The 21,039-nt window shown below is 36.3% G+C and overlaps 2 protein-coding genes across 4 annotated transcripts in view; one reads left to right on the top strand and one right to left on the bottom strand.

Annotated features, from left to right (window-relative positions):
* Nucleotides 1-2,350: 2,350 nt before the first annotated feature.
* Nucleotides 2,351-8,163, top strand: LOC113226872 (transmembrane protein 62-like). The gene is made up of 5 exons (XM_026459661.1): nucleotides 2,351-2,554; nucleotides 2,888-3,137; nucleotides 3,899-4,794; nucleotides 4,872-5,443; nucleotides 5,800-8,163. The coding sequence occupies exons 1-5, from the start codon at nucleotides 2,351-2,353 to the stop codon at nucleotides 5,828-5,830; spliced, it is 1,953 nt and encodes a 650-aa protein (XP_026315446.1). The 3' UTR covers nucleotides 5,831-8,163.
* A 3,035-nt stretch (nucleotides 8,164-11,198) lies between these two features.
* Nucleotides 11,199-21,039, bottom strand: part of LOC113227178 (ATP-binding cassette sub-family G member 4-like) — a 50,614-nt gene continuing 40,773 nt past the window's right edge. For all 3 annotated transcript variants that reach the window (XM_026460059.1, XM_026460060.1, XM_026460061.1), the window contains 9 exons: nucleotides 20,082-20,227; nucleotides 19,045-19,283; nucleotides 18,565-18,687; nucleotides 17,518-17,657; nucleotides 16,915-17,071; nucleotides 15,781-15,881; nucleotides 15,546-15,701; nucleotides 11,667-14,522; nucleotides 11,199-11,467 (listed from right to left, as the gene is read on the bottom strand). In XM_026460059.1, coding sequence (XP_026315844.1) covers nucleotides 14,178-14,522; nucleotides 15,546-15,701; nucleotides 15,781-15,881; nucleotides 16,915-17,071; nucleotides 17,518-17,657; nucleotides 18,565-18,687; nucleotides 19,045-19,283; nucleotides 20,082-20,227 — 1,407 coding nt within the window. In that variant the 3' untranslated portion in view covers nucleotides 11,199-11,467; nucleotides 11,667-14,177. The remainder of the gene's footprint in view (nucleotides 11,468-11,666; nucleotides 14,523-15,545; nucleotides 15,702-15,780; nucleotides 15,882-16,914; nucleotides 17,072-17,517; nucleotides 17,658-18,564; nucleotides 18,688-19,044; nucleotides 19,284-20,081; nucleotides 20,228-21,039) is intronic.

The raw sequence follows: 21,039 nt of genomic DNA, 5'->3' as shown, positions 1-21,039 counted from the left end.
CATTTTAGTGCATAATTTATTTTTTACTATTTACAAAGGAAAATTACAATTATAATAAGAAAAAAAATAAAATTAAATCTATCATTACAAATTATATTATATAAATATCATTTACAAAAATGAGTAGAGGAATACCTTGGTAGACTAATTTATAAATCTCAATCTTTTTATAAAACAACAATTATCAAATACAATATCGTAATTTTTATAAATGTTTTGATTTAATCTTTTCAACATTTCCTCGTCAGGCTTAAAATTGACACATATTTGCCGATGCCTTTGGATACACTGCTACAACAGATTTCCATAAAGGGGGCAGATTATTATTAATTTAATCGCATACATCGATCTCGCACCTCCTCAACTATGCTTTACTACAAAAAATCCAGCTCCTGCAGATTACGGTAGGTTTTGTCATCGTTGTCATGTGTCGACGGTAGGTGGTAAATTTGTGCTGAGTACGGTGCATTTACCGTAATTACGGTGCACATGGCAACACTAGTCAGTACCACGCTTAGGGATTCGCTCTGGGCCTTATGGAGGGAAAAGTATCGTTTTTATTTTGACTTTCAATTATTTTGTGAAATCTAGTTTAAAGTGGAATAGGATAGTGTTATTGTGCCTTAATCGAAGATTGAAACGCGAAATTATACGAATCTCGAACTAAAATACCCGTATCGGCCCGTTCTAAGGAATCCCGAGTCAATCCAAGCACGCCGCCTCAAATTGCCTATCCTCTTTGTGGCGGCCATATTTACAGGAACGTAATTAAACGAAGAGATGGCTCAAAGTACTTGTATCCAAGCCAAAATTATTAATAAAATATAACCACGCTTAGGTACAGTGTTGCCAGACTTTTACGAAATTAATTCGCTATTTTCATTTATGGATGCTATAAGCCATAAAATCCCTGCTAATCAAGGAAAGCAACAATTTGCTTGCTGTGGAGAATTGTAAAATATGAATTCTCTTATTCATCCAATTCCCTACACATAGACATTTTATTAAGTAGCCTAAAACCGCTTGTTCCTATTTCAAAAATAGCCTAAATATTGCCGAGTCACCAATCACTTTTCTAATCGCCACGCGAGCCCTCGACTTAGTCTAAATGGCAAAAAATCGCCTACTTTATACTGATATTACGGGTAATTTATTAAGCTTAACCTTAAACGGCTTAGTTATTAAGGGTAGCACAGAACACTATTGTCAGTACTACACTAATTGCTATAACTTGGTTGACTCCTTGTGAGCACAAATTAGAAAGATGCTTGTGAGTATTGTGTTCTGTGCTTGACTATCACTGAGGCAGAATAAAATGAAATCTGACCGATTTCATTCAGTCAGTCTATCTAAAACGGCCCATTCACTGCCTACATGGCAGTCCGCCCGCCGCACAGGCAGTAGACTGCTCACATACTATCCTGCATATGGCCCACGTAAGGAGTCTCACAGGACCCATTGCAGTATTGCAGGACGGCTTACATGCTGCGACTACATTCATAATCCAGCATTACGTGGCGTATGGTAAGGCGAACTGCAATACAGAATAATGAATGTCCCCATTTAGTCCGCCGCGTAGGCAGAAGACTACTCACACACTATTCTGCGTAAACTCACGTATAGAGTCTCAGAGCAACTGCATTGCAGTCCGCTTTGCCGTCTGACGCGTAAATGCAGGATTATGAATGTAGTCTCGGCGTGCAAACCATCCTGCAATCCTGCAATGCGTCCTGCGAGACTCCACACGTCGGCTAGATGCAGGATAGTGTGTGGCGTGAGCAGTCTTCAGCCTGCGCGGGCGGACTGCCATGCAGATAGTGAATAGGTTGTGATTTACAGGATTGCAGAATAGCTTGTACGCTGCGATTATGTTCATAATCCTGCATTGCGCGATGAACGGCAAAGCGGACTGCAATGCAGGATAATGAATGCCCCCTTTTAATAATTACAGGATAATATACTTAAATATTTAAATAATAATAATTGCCATGGAAATCAGGCAGTGAACACTAGTCCGAGAATGACTGTGGTACTGATCTTCAAATCGTATACATACACATTTTACTTTTAATATTTTACCATGTATAACGCTGCCATGTTCTGAACTTCAAGTTGTTCTCGTTGTGATCGTCAAAATTCGCGTCAAATGTCAATCGTGACAAGTCTTTTGTTAAAATTTCAGTCCTTTCTTTGTGTGTGTAATCATTGTGACGTTGTTGTCAGCAGTCAGTTGATCGCAGTCGATTACGAATTGCTTTTTCGATATAAGTTCTTATTTTATGGTTCTAATATTGTCCGTGATAAATTTCTTAGTGAATGATGAAATAAAATTACTTTAATTAGGATAAACATGATTTTTTCAAAGACGACTATATCGCTGTTATGCATATTATTATTGCTATCTATTTTTATGGCGAATCTGATGAACATTATTGCAACGGATCACAATTTTTACGTTGAAAATAAAAATGAAGGTGTTAATTTCACTAAATATTTGTCTAAGAAGTATGGGCAGATTGCTGATTCGCCCAAGAATCTGATTTGGTTTGTGCAGGTAAGTGTTTATTGAACTTTATTGTTTTTTACTAGTAACGCCTTTGGCTTACAGACAAAGAGTTCTATTTATAGTCAACAATGTTATCATTGAATTTACAATTGTTTGGCACAAAACCGCTAAATTGAGTAATTTTTTTCTATTACATTATTTTTGAAATTGATATAAAATATCTCATTGGTGCTATAGGTAAACTTTTAGGTCTCTATGTAGAGTTTAAATTTTCAGATTGAGTAATTTTTTTCTATTACATTATTTTTGAAATTGATATAAAATATCTCATTGATGCTATAGGTAAACTTTTAGGTCTCTATGTAGAGTTTAAATTTTCAGATTTCAGACATACATATTAGTATATTCCGAGATCCAGGTAGAATTTCACAGTTTCAGCAGTTCTGTGATAATACTGTTAAGAAAATTAAACCATTAATTGTGCTTGCTACTGGGGACCTGACTGACTCAAAAACAAAAGACAACCTGGGCAGCACTCAGGTGAAGATGGAGTGGGTGTACTACCACAATATTATTAAGGAGTCTGGAGTGACCGAAGATACAATCTGGTTAGACATAAGAGGAAACCATGGTAAGTAGAAATCTTTGTAGGACTAACGGGAATTTTCTTCTTATCAATCTTAATTTGTATGTTACATATAAGGGTTTTGTCACAAGTTTTCAATTTTGAGAAGTGTTAGTTCTTCTGAAAATTCTCAATTGATTATTGCCGCTTGTGTATATGACCATAAATTTATATTATATTTGTTTTAATCTGGCTGTGGTATGTCTGATGGACGTCCCACACCTATCAGTGCAGCATTGTATTAAACTGATCAGAAAAAGCTTTATGGGTGTGGAAAAAGAGGCAAAAAGATGTGTGTTCACAGCGGCGATCCCAGTGCTATATATCCCTTGTAGCATGAACAATAAACTTTTTTTTGACTGGGTCAAGCCAATTCTGCATTAATAAATGACTCCCTAAGAAGTCGTACTACATGAATATCTTTTCATCACATGTGTATTGTATTTGTTCTTAATGTAATTTAAATTCCAGACATTTAGGACTGCAGGCCACTGCAATTTATGATATATCTGACTTAAAATTGTATGCACGAAAATGATTTTTGTTCAATACAGTACAAAGTAAATGATTTAAGTTCCAAGTTTCACTCCAAAGGTTCCAACATCACTTTTAGTCATACATATCGTCTTATTTTTTCATAAAGAGTAAAGCATAAAAAATGTTTACATAAGTTGTGTGCTCTAACTCACTTGTTGAATTATGATTTGTATGTATCTATTAACAGTATTGAACTAATGACTCACGATTTCCTTTGTGTTACGTTGCAGATAACTTCAACATTAAGAGTATAAACTCACAAGAGAATTATTACAGGAACTTTTCAGTACAAGGATTACTTCATACACGTTCCTATTTACATTTTCAAGAATACAATGGTGTCAGTGTTGCATTTTTAGGAATAGATGCATGTCCAGAACCTGGGCTAAAAAGGCCTTTTAACTTTATTGGTATTTTGGACATCCACGAGCAACAGTATATTCAGAAATTAAAATCAGAAGCGGAAACAAAAGCAGATCACATTGTATGGTTTGCACACTATCCAACATCATGCATTCTTTGTCTAGAAAAGGATTTGCCAAAAATGAATCTTCGCCAACATATTGGCAGTACACAAAAGTCACAAGTGTTCCTATGTGGCCATCTACATTCCATGGGTGGTTTTGTTCCCAAAATGTATACCAAACAAAGAAAAGGATATTTAGAACTTGAACTAGGAGATTGGAAAGACAATAGAATGTACAGAATAGCTGCTATTGATCATGGAATGTTTTCTTTTGTGGATCTAAAGCACAACACATGGCCAGCAATTTTAGTGACAAACCCAAAACACGCGAAATATGCTATGCCAGGCAGAGAACCATTAGATCTAATGCCAGAATCATCATTTATTAGAATATTAGTGTTTAGTGATGTACATATAGACTCGGTGAAAATATCTTTTGATCAAACAAGTTGGGAGGAATGTAGGCATATTGAAGGCCCTCTATATGTTTACCAGTGGCTACCTAGTCATTTTGCTAGTGGTATTCACATTTTGCATGTCAATGCTGTTGATGAAGTGGGCAAAGAAGCTTATGTTGAACACCCATTTTCGCTAGATGGCACTGTTGTCAACTTCCCACTTTTAGCCAGAATCTTACTAATGCTAGATGCAGGGACTGTGGTAAGTTACTTGAAATGCAAGATGTTTGTGTAATTTTTGGTAAATATAAATAACATCTAAGAACAATATTTTTCCAGTTTCAGTCAATGTTCGCAACACTTCTGGCATTCAATATTTTGCCTCTCTTCATGTTGAGAGTACAAAAACGTCCATTGAAACATAGCAGAAAGTTTGGTCGACATGTTCTCAGAAGAGTGTGGCTGCTAAGTAAAATTGATGCTGTCTTTTATCCCATTGTACTATACGCCATTTATTTGCCACTTGGGCCATGGGCTGTTGGACAACTAATAGATGGGTACACTGGAGCCATTTTTGCTTGGGGCATAATAATCAAAGGATCATATTTGCCTGAACCATTTACATATATGTATGGAAGTGTGCAGCTATTATTTGTGCATATACCACTACTTTTCGTGCTGGCGCATGCTCTCGAGAATCGTCTGTTTACCATTCACGTCAGAGGAGTAAAAAGGGTAGTAAAGCATTTGCCCTTTGTGTTTTTGTTGTCAGTACAAATGTTGTTAGCCTATTTCTTTTGGCTGGAATATGGAACTATGTCCTTCGTATTTGGACCTCTACGGACATGGAGCATCGCATTAAGTTTTTTATTGTGGTATAAGATAATGACACTGTCTCCTGATTACTGCAGGTAATAATAATTTTTGTTTGTAAAGGTGTATGCTTACCAGCCGGTTCCGGCCGTAAGTGCCGTACGTATTGGTTTTTCACGAATTTGGCGAAAACCTCCCATATGTCAGCAAAATACGTGCCAAATTCGCATTGTAGTTGTGTATTTCTGTTTTGTATTTAATAGTTACCATAATAAGCACTAAGGTTAAACGCTACTCAATATGCGTTTCTGAAGTTTCTTTTTTTTTTCGTTTTCTTCAGATTACTGAATGCAGGTTTTTTTCCGCTCTAGTAAATATTGGACATATTGTGCTTTCAATTGCTTATTTAAAATGTCAACTGGAAAATAATAGAAAAATCTATGTTTTGTTTCAGGAAACTAATCACCTTAAACAACACGTCATAGTATTAATATATGAGAGGCTGTACGTAAATCGAGTCTATTATCAAGCGAATAGCGCAATCGATAAAGTAAGGCATATTAAATGTTTTATATCTATGCTATTGCAAGCTATGAAAGTCTGGATAGACGCTAAAGGCGCCTTCAAATTGACGCCTATAGAAGCGCTACAGCCGTACGACTACTAATTTTCATACAATATTTAGAAGTGCAGCTGCAGTGGTGCCGCGCGAGCGCCACTTTTGCAGATTAGATATTGTATGAAAATTAGTATACTTTGTTCAACAATTTATTTTACTTTTGACATAGATATGCCTATGAAGTTCTGTAATTATTGATAGACTGTAGACAAAAATGCAAAACATAATAGACACTGTTTTTTCTTTACTATAGTGAAGCGACGTGCTCTTTAGCTTAAGCCGGTATTGACAGATTATGTAAAGAAGATTATTCAAGTCGTTTCTCAGTTGTTATAGGTTTTGGTAGTAAACCGAACAGTGACTATGACTGCCACGTTGAGGTCCCAGGTTCGATCCCTGGTTCGAGAGAAATATTTGTATGGCTTACATTTATTTCTCTCGCGAGTTTTGGGTGTAATTTGTGGTTGTCTATGTGTGTGTCCATGGCACCCGCGACACAGGGTTTCCCTAGTGCGGGACTTTGTTGAGTGTGTACGTTATGATTGTATACGTTATAATTTTGACTAATCCTTGAGTTTAGCAATCGTAGAGCTCCTTGAGAAAGAGTTCATCCAGGGTAGTACTTCCAGCATACCTATTTCAGCAGCCAAGCAGTTTTTAATAGGGTAGACTGCTTATGAAACTACAGGCATATGAGACTTATCAACTTTATTTCTCAGAGTGACCGCTACAGTGGTTGTCTCTCGGATCTTTGCGATTTAAAACTTTGAATAGCACTGCAACTGTTAAACTGTGGACAGGCGTGTCGCTTAGATGCTACCAGCTAACGACCTGTTCGCAAGGTCAATTGATATCATAATAACTTCAGTTTCCGTCAATTTGTTGTAGATGATGTCTCTGTTTGATACTTAAAAGCTATCTGTGTGGATCGCTATCATGCATTTTGAAGACCTAATTATCACTAACGCTTATTTTTGGCATAGGTTTCGAAAGGGTTAGTGCCTGCATCTCAACATTACCGAGTGTTTCAAATTACTTTAGATTCAGCAACTTGGTCCAGAGTACATATCTCCGCGTAAAAAAGACTTGTATCCTGTGATTTTAATCCAGTATAAAGAGAAAAAAGTACCTATGGCTAAGTCCGTAAGCGACAGATTGTTCAGAATTGATAGCCGCAAAACAATAAGGGTCCGGTCGACAAGGTTTCATCTCTTGCACGTGAATAGGTTCAGGGTTCTTTGATATTCTCGATATACATTCGTCTGAAATGGAGACACATGGTAGGCTAGTTCATCATAATAAGTCAAGAAAGATAATAATATCATTTCTTATTACACATCTAAAGTCTACCATATCACACGTGGCATAACCTTTGTGAGCACTGTTTAGACCAGTTCCTGTCCAAAGAAATAAAAAGTCCACGAGTTGTTTTTGACAAAGTAACTTTCAGTTTCAATGTGTGAAAATTAATTCCTACTCACAATGGAAATGAAACTGTGTTCGGATCTAAAATCACGTATATTACTTTTCAAACAAATTAACGTTTTTGAGCTCCTTCAGAAGTCCATGGTCACGTCTGGCGAGTCACGCAATTATAGACCCGAAAAAAGTTTCACTTTCTTTCAACCAAAAAACTCCCACTAACAAATGTAAAAAATATAATTTTTCAAAAGTTTTTTGAGGCAACAGTGACCTCACGAATTCGTAAATAGGAGGGCCTATCTGTGCGTGTTAAGAGCGTTTCTCTTGTCTGTGTAGAGTCGTCCCAGTTTCTTCTGTGTCAGGATCATTTGTACAACTCTCATTTACCTTCACTCTAACCTTTCTAGCGTAACACTCGGCCTTATCTACCTCGACAACATTCAGTCTTTCATTCTTCTTTATTTTTGTGTAATGTCATCAAAATTATATTTTATTCATCTGCCGATTTCTTTACTGTCTTTTAAATTTTACTGTCTAATAAATTAAAATTCATAAATTAAAAATATAATAAATTCGAATTGTTAATGAATCGTCGGATTCTTCTCCATACAAACTGGAATCGTCACTTGCATCCTCAGTAACATTAATTATTATTAGTTCATTGTGAGTGGGAACTCGCTCACATTCATGATTGAAACTTCTTCATATATAAAGTCGATTGTAAAAAGATATCGAATCAGTAACGCATGAGAATATCACTAAGTGATTAGTACTGCTGCCGAGCTGTCAAATGTAAAAGAAATTGTTGAACGGAGTATAGTAGCGCGGATGCGGCGCTTCTACTACAAATTAGAAAGATATAGGAGTCTTCTACAAAAGTCTTTGAAGGCGCCCTTGTTGTCCTATACGCTTAGAACATAGTCATTAAAATGTGAGATGTATTGCACCAAAGATTTATTTTAGATGAACATTCCAAATTAAAACGATTTATATAAATCTCTTTAGGTGATATAAATCTCTTTAGGTGCTTGAAAAAAAAAAACTGATGCTTACTAGAAAGTCACTGAAATGTTAGCTGTTACGATGATATCGGCTAATAAAATGTTTGTACTTGTAAAGTATTTCTAGTTATTTCTAAAGAGGATGCTATTAAGCTTAGCACTTATATATTACCTGATTTTTTAATCATAAATTATTATTGATTTTTACACGATCCGGTATTAAATTAGCTTTTATCTTAAGCATTCACAATTTTTTAAAATCAGCAGTATTTTTTTTTAAATACGTAAGTATTTAGTAAATATAGCGAATATGAAACTTCATTTATGTATCAGCAGAAACCAAAGTTTATAAGTAAATAATGAAACGCAAGTGGATAGTTATAAAAAATATAATTTCTCTCAAAAAATATTAAAAGAACTACACACGCTCGTTTTTATTATGTAAGAAAGATTCTTTAATTTGCGTTTTCATTTCAATATGAACTTCTACGCATTTAAATTGTTCCTCTAAGCGAGTTGCATATTTGTGTAATGGAAATATGCTTCTTAAATATAAATAAATATTTTGCTAGGACTTTATACATTTAGCTGAATGGCTGTGCTGAAATAACGTACCCATTACCATAATTTTAAAATTTAAATTATATAAAAGTACTTAGTATTTATTTTATGTGAGTTTTAAGGTCTGACTTCTAAAATATTATGGATACCCAATATGTGTTACCAATTCTAGACAAAAAACGGCAGCAACGGCGCTAGACGTCAAAATGTTTATAGTCAGCTAAATTCGAAAACCTCGTAACTACCATTAATGTCACCTGGTGAGTAGGCACGAAAAACAAAATTACTTGAAATAATTATATGACAATCTATGTTTGTACCTTTATAAGTAAAAAGAGGGTCCACAAATTATATTTTGAGTTTCGATTGCCCCCTATTGCGCTTGAAGAGTAAAACAAGGACGTTGTCCAAAAACGAAGTTACGAATAGTTTTCAAATTTAGCCGAAGTTATAGTTTTTATGTAATATAGACACAGTATTATTTTTAATTACATCAGTAATTATTCGTCTTCATTTCGTAATTTTTGTTTTTGCATTGTGCCGTACTTTGTAAACTCATTAACGATTGTAGGTGTATGTGGCTGTTATTAAGCTGGGATTCCATTAGAGGCAGCCTCGACCCGAGGCATACAAGGGGAGACGCTGGCGTAGGTTGAGGCATGCCATGACGTGAGTCAGATGAGGCAGCCTCATAGTGAGCCATTTAATGTCGATAAATGTCCGTGTCAAAGGAATCTCAGTGTGAGCTGTGCGCTCAGTGAAGACGGTTGGACGTGCTCGATGCTCCCGGGTCATCGCGATTGAGAAACTGGCTCGGGCTGAAGCAAGCTGCCTCGTTTATAGTGTAGGTTGCTCTAGTGGAGATGCACGAATATGCCGCAGCCTGAGGCATGCTCAGGATGAGGCATCTCGAGACTGCGCAAGTGGAGCCCCGACTTTATGTGTATTTGATTGATGTCATTGATGTCTGACTAAAGTAATGTAATAATATGCAATAGGTGTACGTATATGTGTATTAAGTACAATATTACTACGTTCTTAATATCTCTCGGCGATCTTCGTGTTTTGGTTGTCGTCGGATTTCTATTAGTTGCCCTTTGCACTTGGTGCACTCAATCGACTTGGAACTATATAGAGTAGCTACTACTACTTATTTTAGTTATATGTTTTTATGGATATTTTTATATCTCTGTTTTTCAAGAACAGTGATTATGTATCTGTTTTTCAAGAAGAATGACATGAACCAAAATATTATATAAAAAGCATATTTGTCTTTATAAATTTTGTTGTGAAAAAAAAAACACCGAGATTTTTATTGCCCAACAAAACAAGTGGCAATATGTATCGGTGTTCGATTCGTTGGTTTTGACCGTTATATATGCTTTAGCAGTTTGTATACCGTCTTCCTGCTGAATGAATTGATTTTCAGACTATTCTAGAAAGTCATTATAAAAGAAAAACACTTTATTTAGTATTTATTTATTGAATAATGCCATGATTTTCATATATTTTTTTATGAAAATACAACTTTTAACCAACTGAACTAAGCGTGGTGACCCCGGTTTCGCAACAGGCACCAGTTCGAGTCTAGTCAAATCGAAGGAATTTTTCTTCGTGCATATCATCACTATTTACTTTAATATTTTTGTTAACTTGCTTGGTATATTGTTAAGGAGTAAATGTTATTATAAAAAGGGAAAATAGTTTTACATACAGTTCTATATAGTTCACATGGAAATCAAAACAAAACAACGATAAAGTACACAGCTCTGAATTCAAATTGTTTTAGATGGTAAAACGTAATTGCATGGATTAAAGTTTTACATCGAAATTAGTATTTGGGTGAATTCGGAAATCCGAAGATTGCTGAGGGACATTAAAAAGTAGTTGTACTGTATACAAGTTTATTGATGCTCTGTTGTAATATCTGTTGTTAATAATATATATTATATTTAAATTCTTGGTACATATTTTGCATGTATGTTTCAGTGCAAAATTGTAGAGAACGAATTGGTTTTATTCACGATATGAACTTAATTTAATAGTAAAGTTAATACAAGCGCCGCTATTTTACGGTCCGAAAGTAAAATTCCAATAATAAATATAACATGAGACTGTAAACGTGTGTTGTCACCGAGAGCATTCGATAGTGAACATAACGCTAGAAAGTTAATTATATATTTACTATTTGATTTTGATTGTTTGAAATGAGATGATTAATATGTTTAAAAAAATATAGTGGTGCATTAAGGTCTCCCGTTATCGTAATCCTGTACGGAAAATAGCTTTATGTCCCTGCAATTAATAAGAGCGAAAAAGTTGTGCGTTTCGCTTCGGCGATCGGAGCGGAAGCGAAACACGCAACATCTTTTTGTGACCGGCGCAAGCCGATTCTGCGTTAATATGTGTGGTGAGTCCCTTATAGATATTTCCTCTGTATTTCACAGAATTTAGTCAATACAGATGTTACTCGACGTCGACACATGTATTAACGACGCCGGAACGCGATCTTGTCGTATCTCGAGAAATAGGACTTTACACCAGGGCCGAAAAACTATTTCAAATAATTATTTCTCTTTAATTTTGAAGTATGACTATATACACCATACTAATTCAAATTAGAGAGAAATAATTTTTTGGAATAGTTTTTCGGTCCTGGTGCAAAGTCCTATTTTTCGAGATACGACAAGATCGCTTTCCGGCGACTTCGCGTCGTACTCCTGGAAAAAGTGTTTTTCACTCTAGTTACATGGACACAAAGATTTTTTGACCGGCTCGAGCTGCCTCCGGTTAATATGTGTGGTGCCCCTTACTGGACATTTCTCCTGCACTTGCAAACAAAAGCACAGAATTTAGTCCATATAGCTGTTTTTCGTATTATGTACTTCCAAGTGCCGAAGGCATATCTTCGAAATTCAGAGAGCGAAGTAAAAAATAACGTTGTCAATATTGATGCTTGATTTGGACTCCCGATATGTTATCCGCTTGCAAGTGAGCAGTGTATATATATCACTTTCTGCTCGTTGATCTGTAATTAAAAACTTGTATACGAACTTGGCAATTTCTAGTCTTTCACGAATGTTTCTAGTGACGACGAACCATTAAATAAAAAAAAAAGAACTTAACTTGGTATAGTTTCTTCATTTTCCTATTAACATCTTACAAGCAAATATGGAGAACATATTCGATGTTGCTGCATGTATGTTGCATTGTACGTAATCTAATCTTAATTTCATAATCTCAGTATTCTTAAACTCATTGTAGATAATCAAAAGTCAAAGTTATATCAAAGTTAATTATGCTTATCAAAAGTTATCAAGCATTTTGTACACAACAGTAAACCGATAATTTGTTCTTTTGTCTTTTATTGATTTTTAGAGGTTGGTAGATCCTGTAGTTAATCACAGATAGCGTATCACATGTACTTTTAAATGTATTATCAGTTCCACCCTGCTCCACTCGTCGCTTTGTTGCGGAATTCAAAAAGGCGTTACGGCAAAAAAGCCGTTAAAAAATCCTATACAAAGATCCGCAACAAGTACATAGAGAAATTCGTAACATATGCTGGCTCGATCCGTTGCTCAAGTTGTGGAGCGGCAGCCATGATGAGGCGACAGACGTTGGTCCGAGTCCAATCGGATCGATGGAATTCTTCTTTGTGTTAGTTCGATCTTTGTGTCTATAATTATTTCAAAGAACTGTTTATATCTACTTACTGATAACACGAATATTAATGTTAGTCTAAATTTGTGATATTATCACGGTGGAAAATTAATTGGTTTTGCATATATGCAGGTAGGTATACATATATATATATGTAAGGTAGTCGTAATTATAATTAAATTATGTAGTATAAAAATACTTTAAAACAATGTAGAAAAATATTTGTTCAATTCTTAATACTAAATAGGCCTCTTTCACACTGCTCCGTGTCACAGCATTTAATTGACATTGTACCGAAGTATCTCAGTTTATATACAAAACACGCATCCAACACACTACAACGCTAGCAACCGCGTGGGAGTGCGGCGCGCGCGCCTATCATGCTCACCCGCATGGAGGAGTGCGACGAGACTCAATGTGGCACATTGCGCTCAACAGTAGACTTGAGTGTGTGGCTGCTCGGTCTTTAGAGGGAGCGATCCCTATGTGGCGAGGGACCGCAATACAGTTGCTCCCGCGCGGAGTAAACCAAGTGTTGACGCAAATCTCCGCCAACGCGCGCTTGATTCCGTCGTCCCGCACACCGATGCGTGTCGCGGAGCAGTGTGACAATCACCTTATTCACCCCATTTGTGTATGTACTTACAATCAAAAGCACATCAAGTTTTTGGACTTTGGACCGCTCGTGTCGTAAGGCTTAAATTACATTGCCGCCTAACGGAATTGTAGCGAATTTTAGTAGCCGTAGCAGTAGAGTTCCTTATGTAATCCTCTGGCCGCATAGAGGCGGCCGCGGAAGTGTTCCGGGCGCGGGTAATTTTGCTTGCCCACGCGCGGCCGCCGCGCGTTTCGTGTGGTAGGGTTCATATGCACTCGTACATTACAAAAATTCCCGCGCCCGGCACGCTTCCGTGGCCGCCTCTGCGTAGCCTGAGCATTAGAGTTCGTTCGGGGAAGTATTGACATCTTACTTACTTCTGCCGCCAAGGTTTTGAATGGTAAGGTTGAAATTACTGGCACGTAGGACTTGTCAACTTATGTCCCAGGGTTACTGGCGCAGTGGCAGAGTTCTTCAGATCTCTGCGATTTAAAACTCGAAGAGGCACTGCAACGGCTTTGGACAGGCGTGTCGCTGAACACCAGGCGCACGATTTTTTTTGCCCGTCACTTGGTATTATAAAAAAATAACCATTCATACCAATGAAATTTGTATCAAGTGTGTAACGTACAAAATGGATAGGTACGAGCCAAAAAGCATTTTGCAGCTATCGTATTATATCTAAGTAGTATGTGCGTTGCACAGTTGACGTTTTTAAGCTGATTATACTACGTACAATTTCGTTACAAAATTAACTTCACTCCGTTTTGCTGCATTGTGAATTGAGTCTAATCGGCTTAAAGTTGAATTTAAATCTTAATTGTCAAGCTTGATGCGCTTTTGAGTATCATAACATTTAACTTGTTTACTGAGTACTTTGTACTGTCCCTGCATTAAAAAAAAAAGATGAGTACAGAGATTGTCGACAGTCAAATATTTAAGTAGGTAGGTAAATTTCTCTGCAACGTTTATCTACAAGCTTTGTATACTCTGAAAACTAACACACCGATTAATGATGTTTGCAGTATCCAAATCCAAATAAGTAGAGCCCAAATGTCAGTCATAAAGTCCCTTGTTAATCCTAGATGTTCTAAATATTTTTCTGGCTTTTTGAACATGCAAAATACCGCTTGACAAGGGAGATCTTCTCTACCGAAACCGTAAGCTGTTTTGAGGAATGCGTCGAAAGAATACCTAAAGTAAGAAATGACGCCAAATGGTTGTAAATAAAATGGTATCTCTTGATACGGGATGAAGAATTCCGAGAACATAAGCATTGGGATGTTGGCAGCTGGTATGACGAAGAGGCCCAACTGAAAGGACAAAATTTATAGATTATAACACAATTCTCATTAAAGTGGCTGAGAGTGATAGGGTGGTAGTCCAGTGGCAAAATAGTTGCTTCTGAATGTACCCAACGTCATTCTGAAATATGAACTAATGGGTAATTAATGAAAAAAACGGGACTTTGTAAAATGTGACTATTCATAATATAATTTTCGATTCAAAAACTGATAATCGCATTAACGCAATGAACACAAATCACTCTTGTTATAATGTTATTGTTGTTGTTGACTATCACATTAACCAATATACAATCATTAACCAATAAACCAAAACAACATGGCTGTTTTCGGCACCACTTGTATTTAAATTGATTGATATTAACTGCCTGTCGATATCAAATGTGAAAATCGACAATATTCCGATATTACATAAAGCACATATTCGTAGTTTCAAATAGGTATGTGACTTATAATAATAAGATAAAATATGAAATGACAACGAGAACTTTATGTTGTTCACAGAAAGATTATAATCGTAAGATTTGCAGTTCGGGGCATTGTCAAATTATTTGAGTAGCACCGTTTCTCTGTGACAACTATTATATCGCATACTTTTTAGTTAGCAACAATAGAATAACAGGATAACAACAATTAATATAGTTGTTCGATAATGAGTATTACATTGCGTAACAATATTGCATTACACTGTCTGTTACTATAATAATGACCACCTCAAAAAAATAGTGATTTACAGTCAACAGCTCATTAAATTACATTTTAATTCGAATATCGCTTCTAGTGCAACGGAACAAGATCCGTTAAAGAGTGGCTAGATGTGCTGCCGTCAACACATTAGCGAATGTTTAGTAGCAGTACTTGTCACTAACGACGAAGGACAACTTTGTGGTGAAACCTTAATATCGAAGAAGGTTTACAACCGTTAGAAGACGTATAAAAAAGTGAACTATGACCTAAACTTCTCTTTAGACGAATCCTGGCTAGTAATTATTGTTGACAATGATTTTAACAAACAATTTAACAGTAAATTACCTTCATATCACATGCAGCGCCAACCACCAAACCAAATGTTTGAGCAAGGATAGTCACCAAGACACATATCACCCAAGCTAAACCCATTCGGTAGGGATCTAACGGTTGCGAAGTGAGATACCAGGCGGGGAACACAAATACTGTTGCACATAGTAACTGAAATTTGGAGACAAATCACTTTATTATTAATGTAACATAATAACAAATATTCGGCTCGAAGGATGAAACAACTTACTTGTACAGGCAAATCGACTATGATCTTTGAAGCGCAGTACGTGGCTAATGAATACCATTTGTTCAAGTGCTCCTGAAGTACTACTGTTGCTTCCACAGGAACTAAAATGAAAAGTAACCCATAATATATTATAAGCATGTCATCGTAATAATAGGACAGAAATTTTAATCAAAACTGACATTCACTACATTGTTCTTACTAGGTTGTTGGGTGTCAATAGGTAGGTTAATTAAAAATTTCCGTTACTGGACGACAATTTTTAAAAATTTTTGCCTTATGCAGTTTTTCGATAGGTACTCTCTAATCCTTATGATAGCTGTGGTACGTTTATAATTTATAAGGCTCAGTTTACATTACCGTGGAACGGAAGGGAAGCGAATTGACGTGACGAAATTGTACAAAGCATAATAATAATAATTGTAGGTACATAGTTTAAAATAAATTCAGAAGTAATATGCTGGCACGCAGGTTTGCTCGATGTAGTAAGCAAGTAAAAATTGTACTTTTCAAAGCCTACTGCCAATTGTTCTACTCGAGCAGTTCAGTTATACTAAAAAATCGGTTAGTGCCCTACGAGGCCAGTACAATAATGAGTTCAGAATGTTGACGGGGCTGCCCCGCTTTTACAGAGGCAGATAAAACCTACCCGTTTTTTATCCACTTTAATTTTTGTGTAACTTTTTGTGCTATTTATTATTATTACCTCTAACCTAGTCTTTAAGTTATTTTTGTAAGTTTACTAATCATTGGAACTTGGAAAAAATAAATTGTTGTCTGAAGAAATAATTATATTATTATTATTATTATTAATAAATGAATTATTATAATGAATTGAAGTCAATTGTGTAATGTACAAATTTATAGATACGAGGCGATGCGGGAGCTGCGGAAGTAGTGTAGAAGTAGTGAAATGAAATAGAATTCTCCAAAAGACGCGCAACCTGTCTTTTTGGCTTGTATCTAGTTTGTATGTTACACAATTCACACAAAGTTTATTATGCCATGTGCTATTTCGTTACAAAAATTAGCTTCCATTTCCTCCGCGGCAAAATAAATTGAGCCTAACTTGTGGTTTTGTAATGTACCTATTGAGATACCAATATATGGAATGTGATATTAGTATGTATTACGTACACGTATGTATAGTTGGCATAGCATTGGAGAAGAATAGGAACAGTAGAAAGAAGAATAAACAGCCGGTGTTGGTGATTATGCGATTCGCTTCGGCGCCTGCGCCGTTGTAGAGAGCCCCGAGAAGCAATGCGACTACCAAATGTGCGACTAGACGAATCTGCAAACATGTGTACAAGTTAAATTTATAATAAAAAGTTTTATGGAGCGGAGGACTACGGTTTCACCTAAAGATACCCAATTGGACTGATGTAACGAAAGAATTTAGATTTAGATACATGCATTTTTGATTGACTATGTCCTGGATTAGACCACGTAGGCTAAGTACTGTAAAGAATAAAAATTATACTCCGAAATTTCGATACATTTTGGAGTATCATTCTATATTTTGAAGTAAATAATTTAAAATATAATAAACTTTAATGAAATCTCATATGGCCTGCCAAAAGTATCACAACAAAAAGCTCATACGAGTACAAATCAATTTTAGAGAGAATGATTTAAACATGAACATGCGACCTCTGTAGGTAGATATTAGAAGTATTCTCATGTCGAGTGACAACGAAGACAAAAGCAATTTTGTAAATGAGAAGAAGAAAATCTCACTTGAGTTAAATGCACATCGCGGAGTACTCCAATGAAGCCACGCCGTAGCAATGCCCTTAGTTGCTGGCAAACAGAGGCCGCGTAGCCATTTGAGTATGTTGTCTGAACACCTAGTAGAGCTTCAGCTTCTATTAGTATCTCTGTAAAATAATCGTTTAAAATTTTTAAGGTCAGAATAATTGAGATTATCTTGTGGATTCTATACTTTCTTCTGGCATAGATAGACAATTAAATATTTATCCTTTAGGTCATTGCTTCTTAAACGTTTTTTGGTAATGACCCTTGTTAAAATTTCAAAGAGCTCCCGGATCCTTTCCGAAAATATAAAAAAACTAGGTATAGCTTTTACTGGCCTATATTGTTTACTATTAAACTTTACTTATTACAAATGAATAGTTAGTGTGACGGTTGCATGTCTTTGGCGTTCATTACATGGACCCGTTAGGGGTCCACGGACCACAGGTTAAGAAACGTTAGGTTAGGTTAGGTGGTTACCTAATTACTTAGAACAAGAAAACCCTCAAGTACTTATACTGGCCGTCTCATGGCTATGAGAACGGAGGGGATTTAAATATTGTAGGTAGATAGGATATTTTGCTTTAAGAAGACAATATTTAATTTTTAAATGTAAGTAATACCTACTGCACTCAAAGGAAGTAAATAGTGGCTTCCCTCATTTGGGAATCGAAGCCACCAAATGTGAATACCTGTATTTTTATGATGCCGATCGAAAGGGTCAATTACTTATAAGAATTAACTCCTTTTAAGTAACATAGTATCTTAAATTAAAGGTAGTTTCCCTCGGTGTCCCATGACCGTGGGACGTGCTTATTTTGAGACTGAGATAAGATTGTTAGTCGTCATTAGGTATGTGCAATAGTTTACTGAATTAGAAGAATATCCCTTGCAAGAAGACATTTCTAAGATACATGATTTAAAACAAGGTGCTTAGAAGTACCTCTACCTAAGTACTATACCTAAAAACTTATAAATAAATACTGTATGCAGTTTCAAATTCGCGTTATCATTTATAAAACAAGACGTTACCTTTTGCATTCTTATCTCTAATATCACTTCTGACAATCCTCTTCATTTCATAGGCATAATTATTAGCTTCATTCTCGAGCAATTCTATGTTTCCTTGATGCTCAAATGACGCTACTTCTAGCACTGGAAAGACATAAAAACAGTGTGTTACTGTGTTTTTCCAGCGAACTCAAAGAATACTGCAGCATTGTACTCTTGACGTTATTACCATTGTTTTTTAAAACAAAATAATCTATCTAATGAGGGTGTACCCTTATAATTTTGTGTTGTAATTATGTTTTCACTCCACCCAGATGCGAATGTCCCTCAAAAAAATCAATTAAGATCTAAGTTATTGGTAGCACCCCGATAATCATCAGAGAATCCGCAGTTTGTGATATAAATAGCTTCTTCGTTGTGGGATTTCGGTATTTCTTTTCTTCAGAAGCGTAGGTAGAGTAAGGAACCATTTGTGAAGTAAGTGCAATTAGGTATACTTACAATAGTCAGCCATATTGTAATACTGCGGGCAGACAAAATCTGCTCGTGCCAAAGCACCAGGAACATCCGCTACCGGTCCAGCGTATAAAGTCCTTCCATTGGCCAGGAGTATGACGTCATCGGCAATCGCAAACAGCTTAGAAGAAGGTTGGTGGACCACGCAGGCTATAGTGCGTCCACTCCGTGCCACGCTGCGTAGAGCTCGCGCTACTGACATCGATGACACGGAGTCCAGGCCACTGGTATGGTGCAAGATAGAAAATGATCACCATCGAAAATAAACCACTGTTATAAAGTTGATGTACGGCTTTAAGGCTGAAGGCAGATTAGAAAACAGTTCTGAGAATGACTTTCAGGAGGAAAGTTTTCTGTGTATCAAACTCAGATTAATAAATAAACCTTACTTTGCTCTTTTGTCTTAAGTTCTTGAACATGTTCAGACCATTTCGCTGAATCCAAGGGATGTTTTAGGTGAAACGTTTTGTTGGTATTCATAATCATTATTTCCCAAAGACTATGAACTTTATGAGTTATAGGTAGGCAGATGATTTTGCTACGCAATCTACTTAGCAAGTCATTAATAATGGATAATCTTAATATATCTTACTTACTTGGGTACTTAGCGGCAATATTCGAATGAAGACATACGGTCTTTACAGTATCAATGTTTCAGAGGCGAAGGGGGGATATTAAAGAAGGTAAACCAATGTAAAAGTAATGCAGTAAGTGCTGCATATCTACTGCTAGACTGGAGAATATATTTCTTAGGCAAGCCGTTGAGAATCGTGTCAAGCGGGTTTCCTATACGGCCCATGGCTCATGGATTGCGCCGCCCGTCACGCGAGCTCGCGCCAATGAGCCATGAGATCAGTGCAGACAGTGCCGGCATGGACTTGTCGGTAAATTCAAAGGCGCGCGATACGGCTCATGAAATCTCGAGCCGTGAGATGCCTCCGTTATACGCACTCTTTGCCACGGCTATACAGGTAGGTATAGAAATAGCGGTAGCTACACGTATAAGTATGAATTGAATTTACCTAGTAGGTTCGTCTAAAAGCATAAGAGTAGGGTCAGTTAGCAGCTCAGTGGCAATTGTCAGTCTTTTCCTTTCGCCCCCAGAAAGTCTTCCCGCTTTGGTATTGAGCACCTCATGTATTCCCAATTGCTTTGAAACGCTTTTGATCTGAAAACCAGTCAAGAGATGTAAGTACATTTATATTTGATCTAACAGAAGGCTGAAAATATAAAAAAAACTGTCTAACCTCGAACCTACCCTAACTTAGAGCCTCGTGTTTTGTATAATGGTTAAAAAAAACTTGATTATAGGTAATCAAGTTTTTTTTTCCACTCCCCATCGCCTTGTTCAGTGCCTTTCATTATCATCTATTATAAGGTGTTGTCACTTTTTGTGCCTTAATTAATAACTTAATTAAAGGGTGAATATCTCATGCGTAAATTTTGCGAGTCCAGGCTCAGATACAAGGTGTAAAGTGAAGAAATATTAATGATTTATTTTTTATAGTTTAATTAGACGTAAAATGAGTTTAGGGCAAGAATTTCAAAAAATTCATTGTACAATAATAATTAATAAAAAATATTAATGTCCCGATTTTAAATTTTGCTGGTGTGTCCACTTTCTGTTTCATTGTATAAAATAGTCGTTCTGGTAAAATGTTTACGCTTTTAAGAAAAACAATTCCATGTATGTTATTCACTATTAGAAGCACTAACTAAAATCATTGAAAGTATTGCAATTACCAGTATGTGCGAGACTGGGTACTTGATCAAACTTTGTCCACGCGAAAATTGTAGTTTTGGTGGCAAATACTCAACTGGTTGCAACTGGTAAGTAGTTTAACTAAAAACCATTGCGTTCTTGCCCCGCGCAAGCCTCAGTCGTGTATTAGGACCTGGCATCGAAAAACATGGGCACTATGTCCCATTTCCCGCCAAAAAAGCAAAAAAAATATTCAGCTTTCCTGGCTCCATTTGGGC

This window comes from Hyposmocoma kahamanoa, unplaced genomic scaffold (assembly GCF_003589595.1).
Source record: "Hyposmocoma kahamanoa isolate Upper Pololo Valley unplaced genomic scaffold, ASM358959v1 202, whole genome shotgun sequence".
Classification (NCBI taxonomy): Eukaryota; Metazoa; Arthropoda; class Insecta; order Lepidoptera; family Cosmopterigidae; genus Hyposmocoma; species Hyposmocoma kahamanoa.
The sequence above is the reverse complement of the archived record's forward strand: the minus strand, read 5'-3'. Positions and strand labels throughout refer to the sequence as shown.

Bases quoted from the DNA above. Each gene is read 5' to 3' on its own strand.
- LOC113226872 (XM_026459661.1), top strand. From the start codon at position 2,351: ATGATTTTTTCAAAGACGACTATATCGCTGTTATGCATATTATTATTG. The intron at 4,795-4,871 runs GTAAGTTACTTG...ATATTTTTCCAG, and splicing joins TGCTAGATGCAGGGACTGTG to TTTCAGTCAATGTTCGCAAC. The intron at 5,444-5,799 runs GTAATAATAATT...GTTTTGTTTCAG, and splicing joins CTGTCTCCTGATTACTGCAG to GAAACTAATCACCTTAAACA.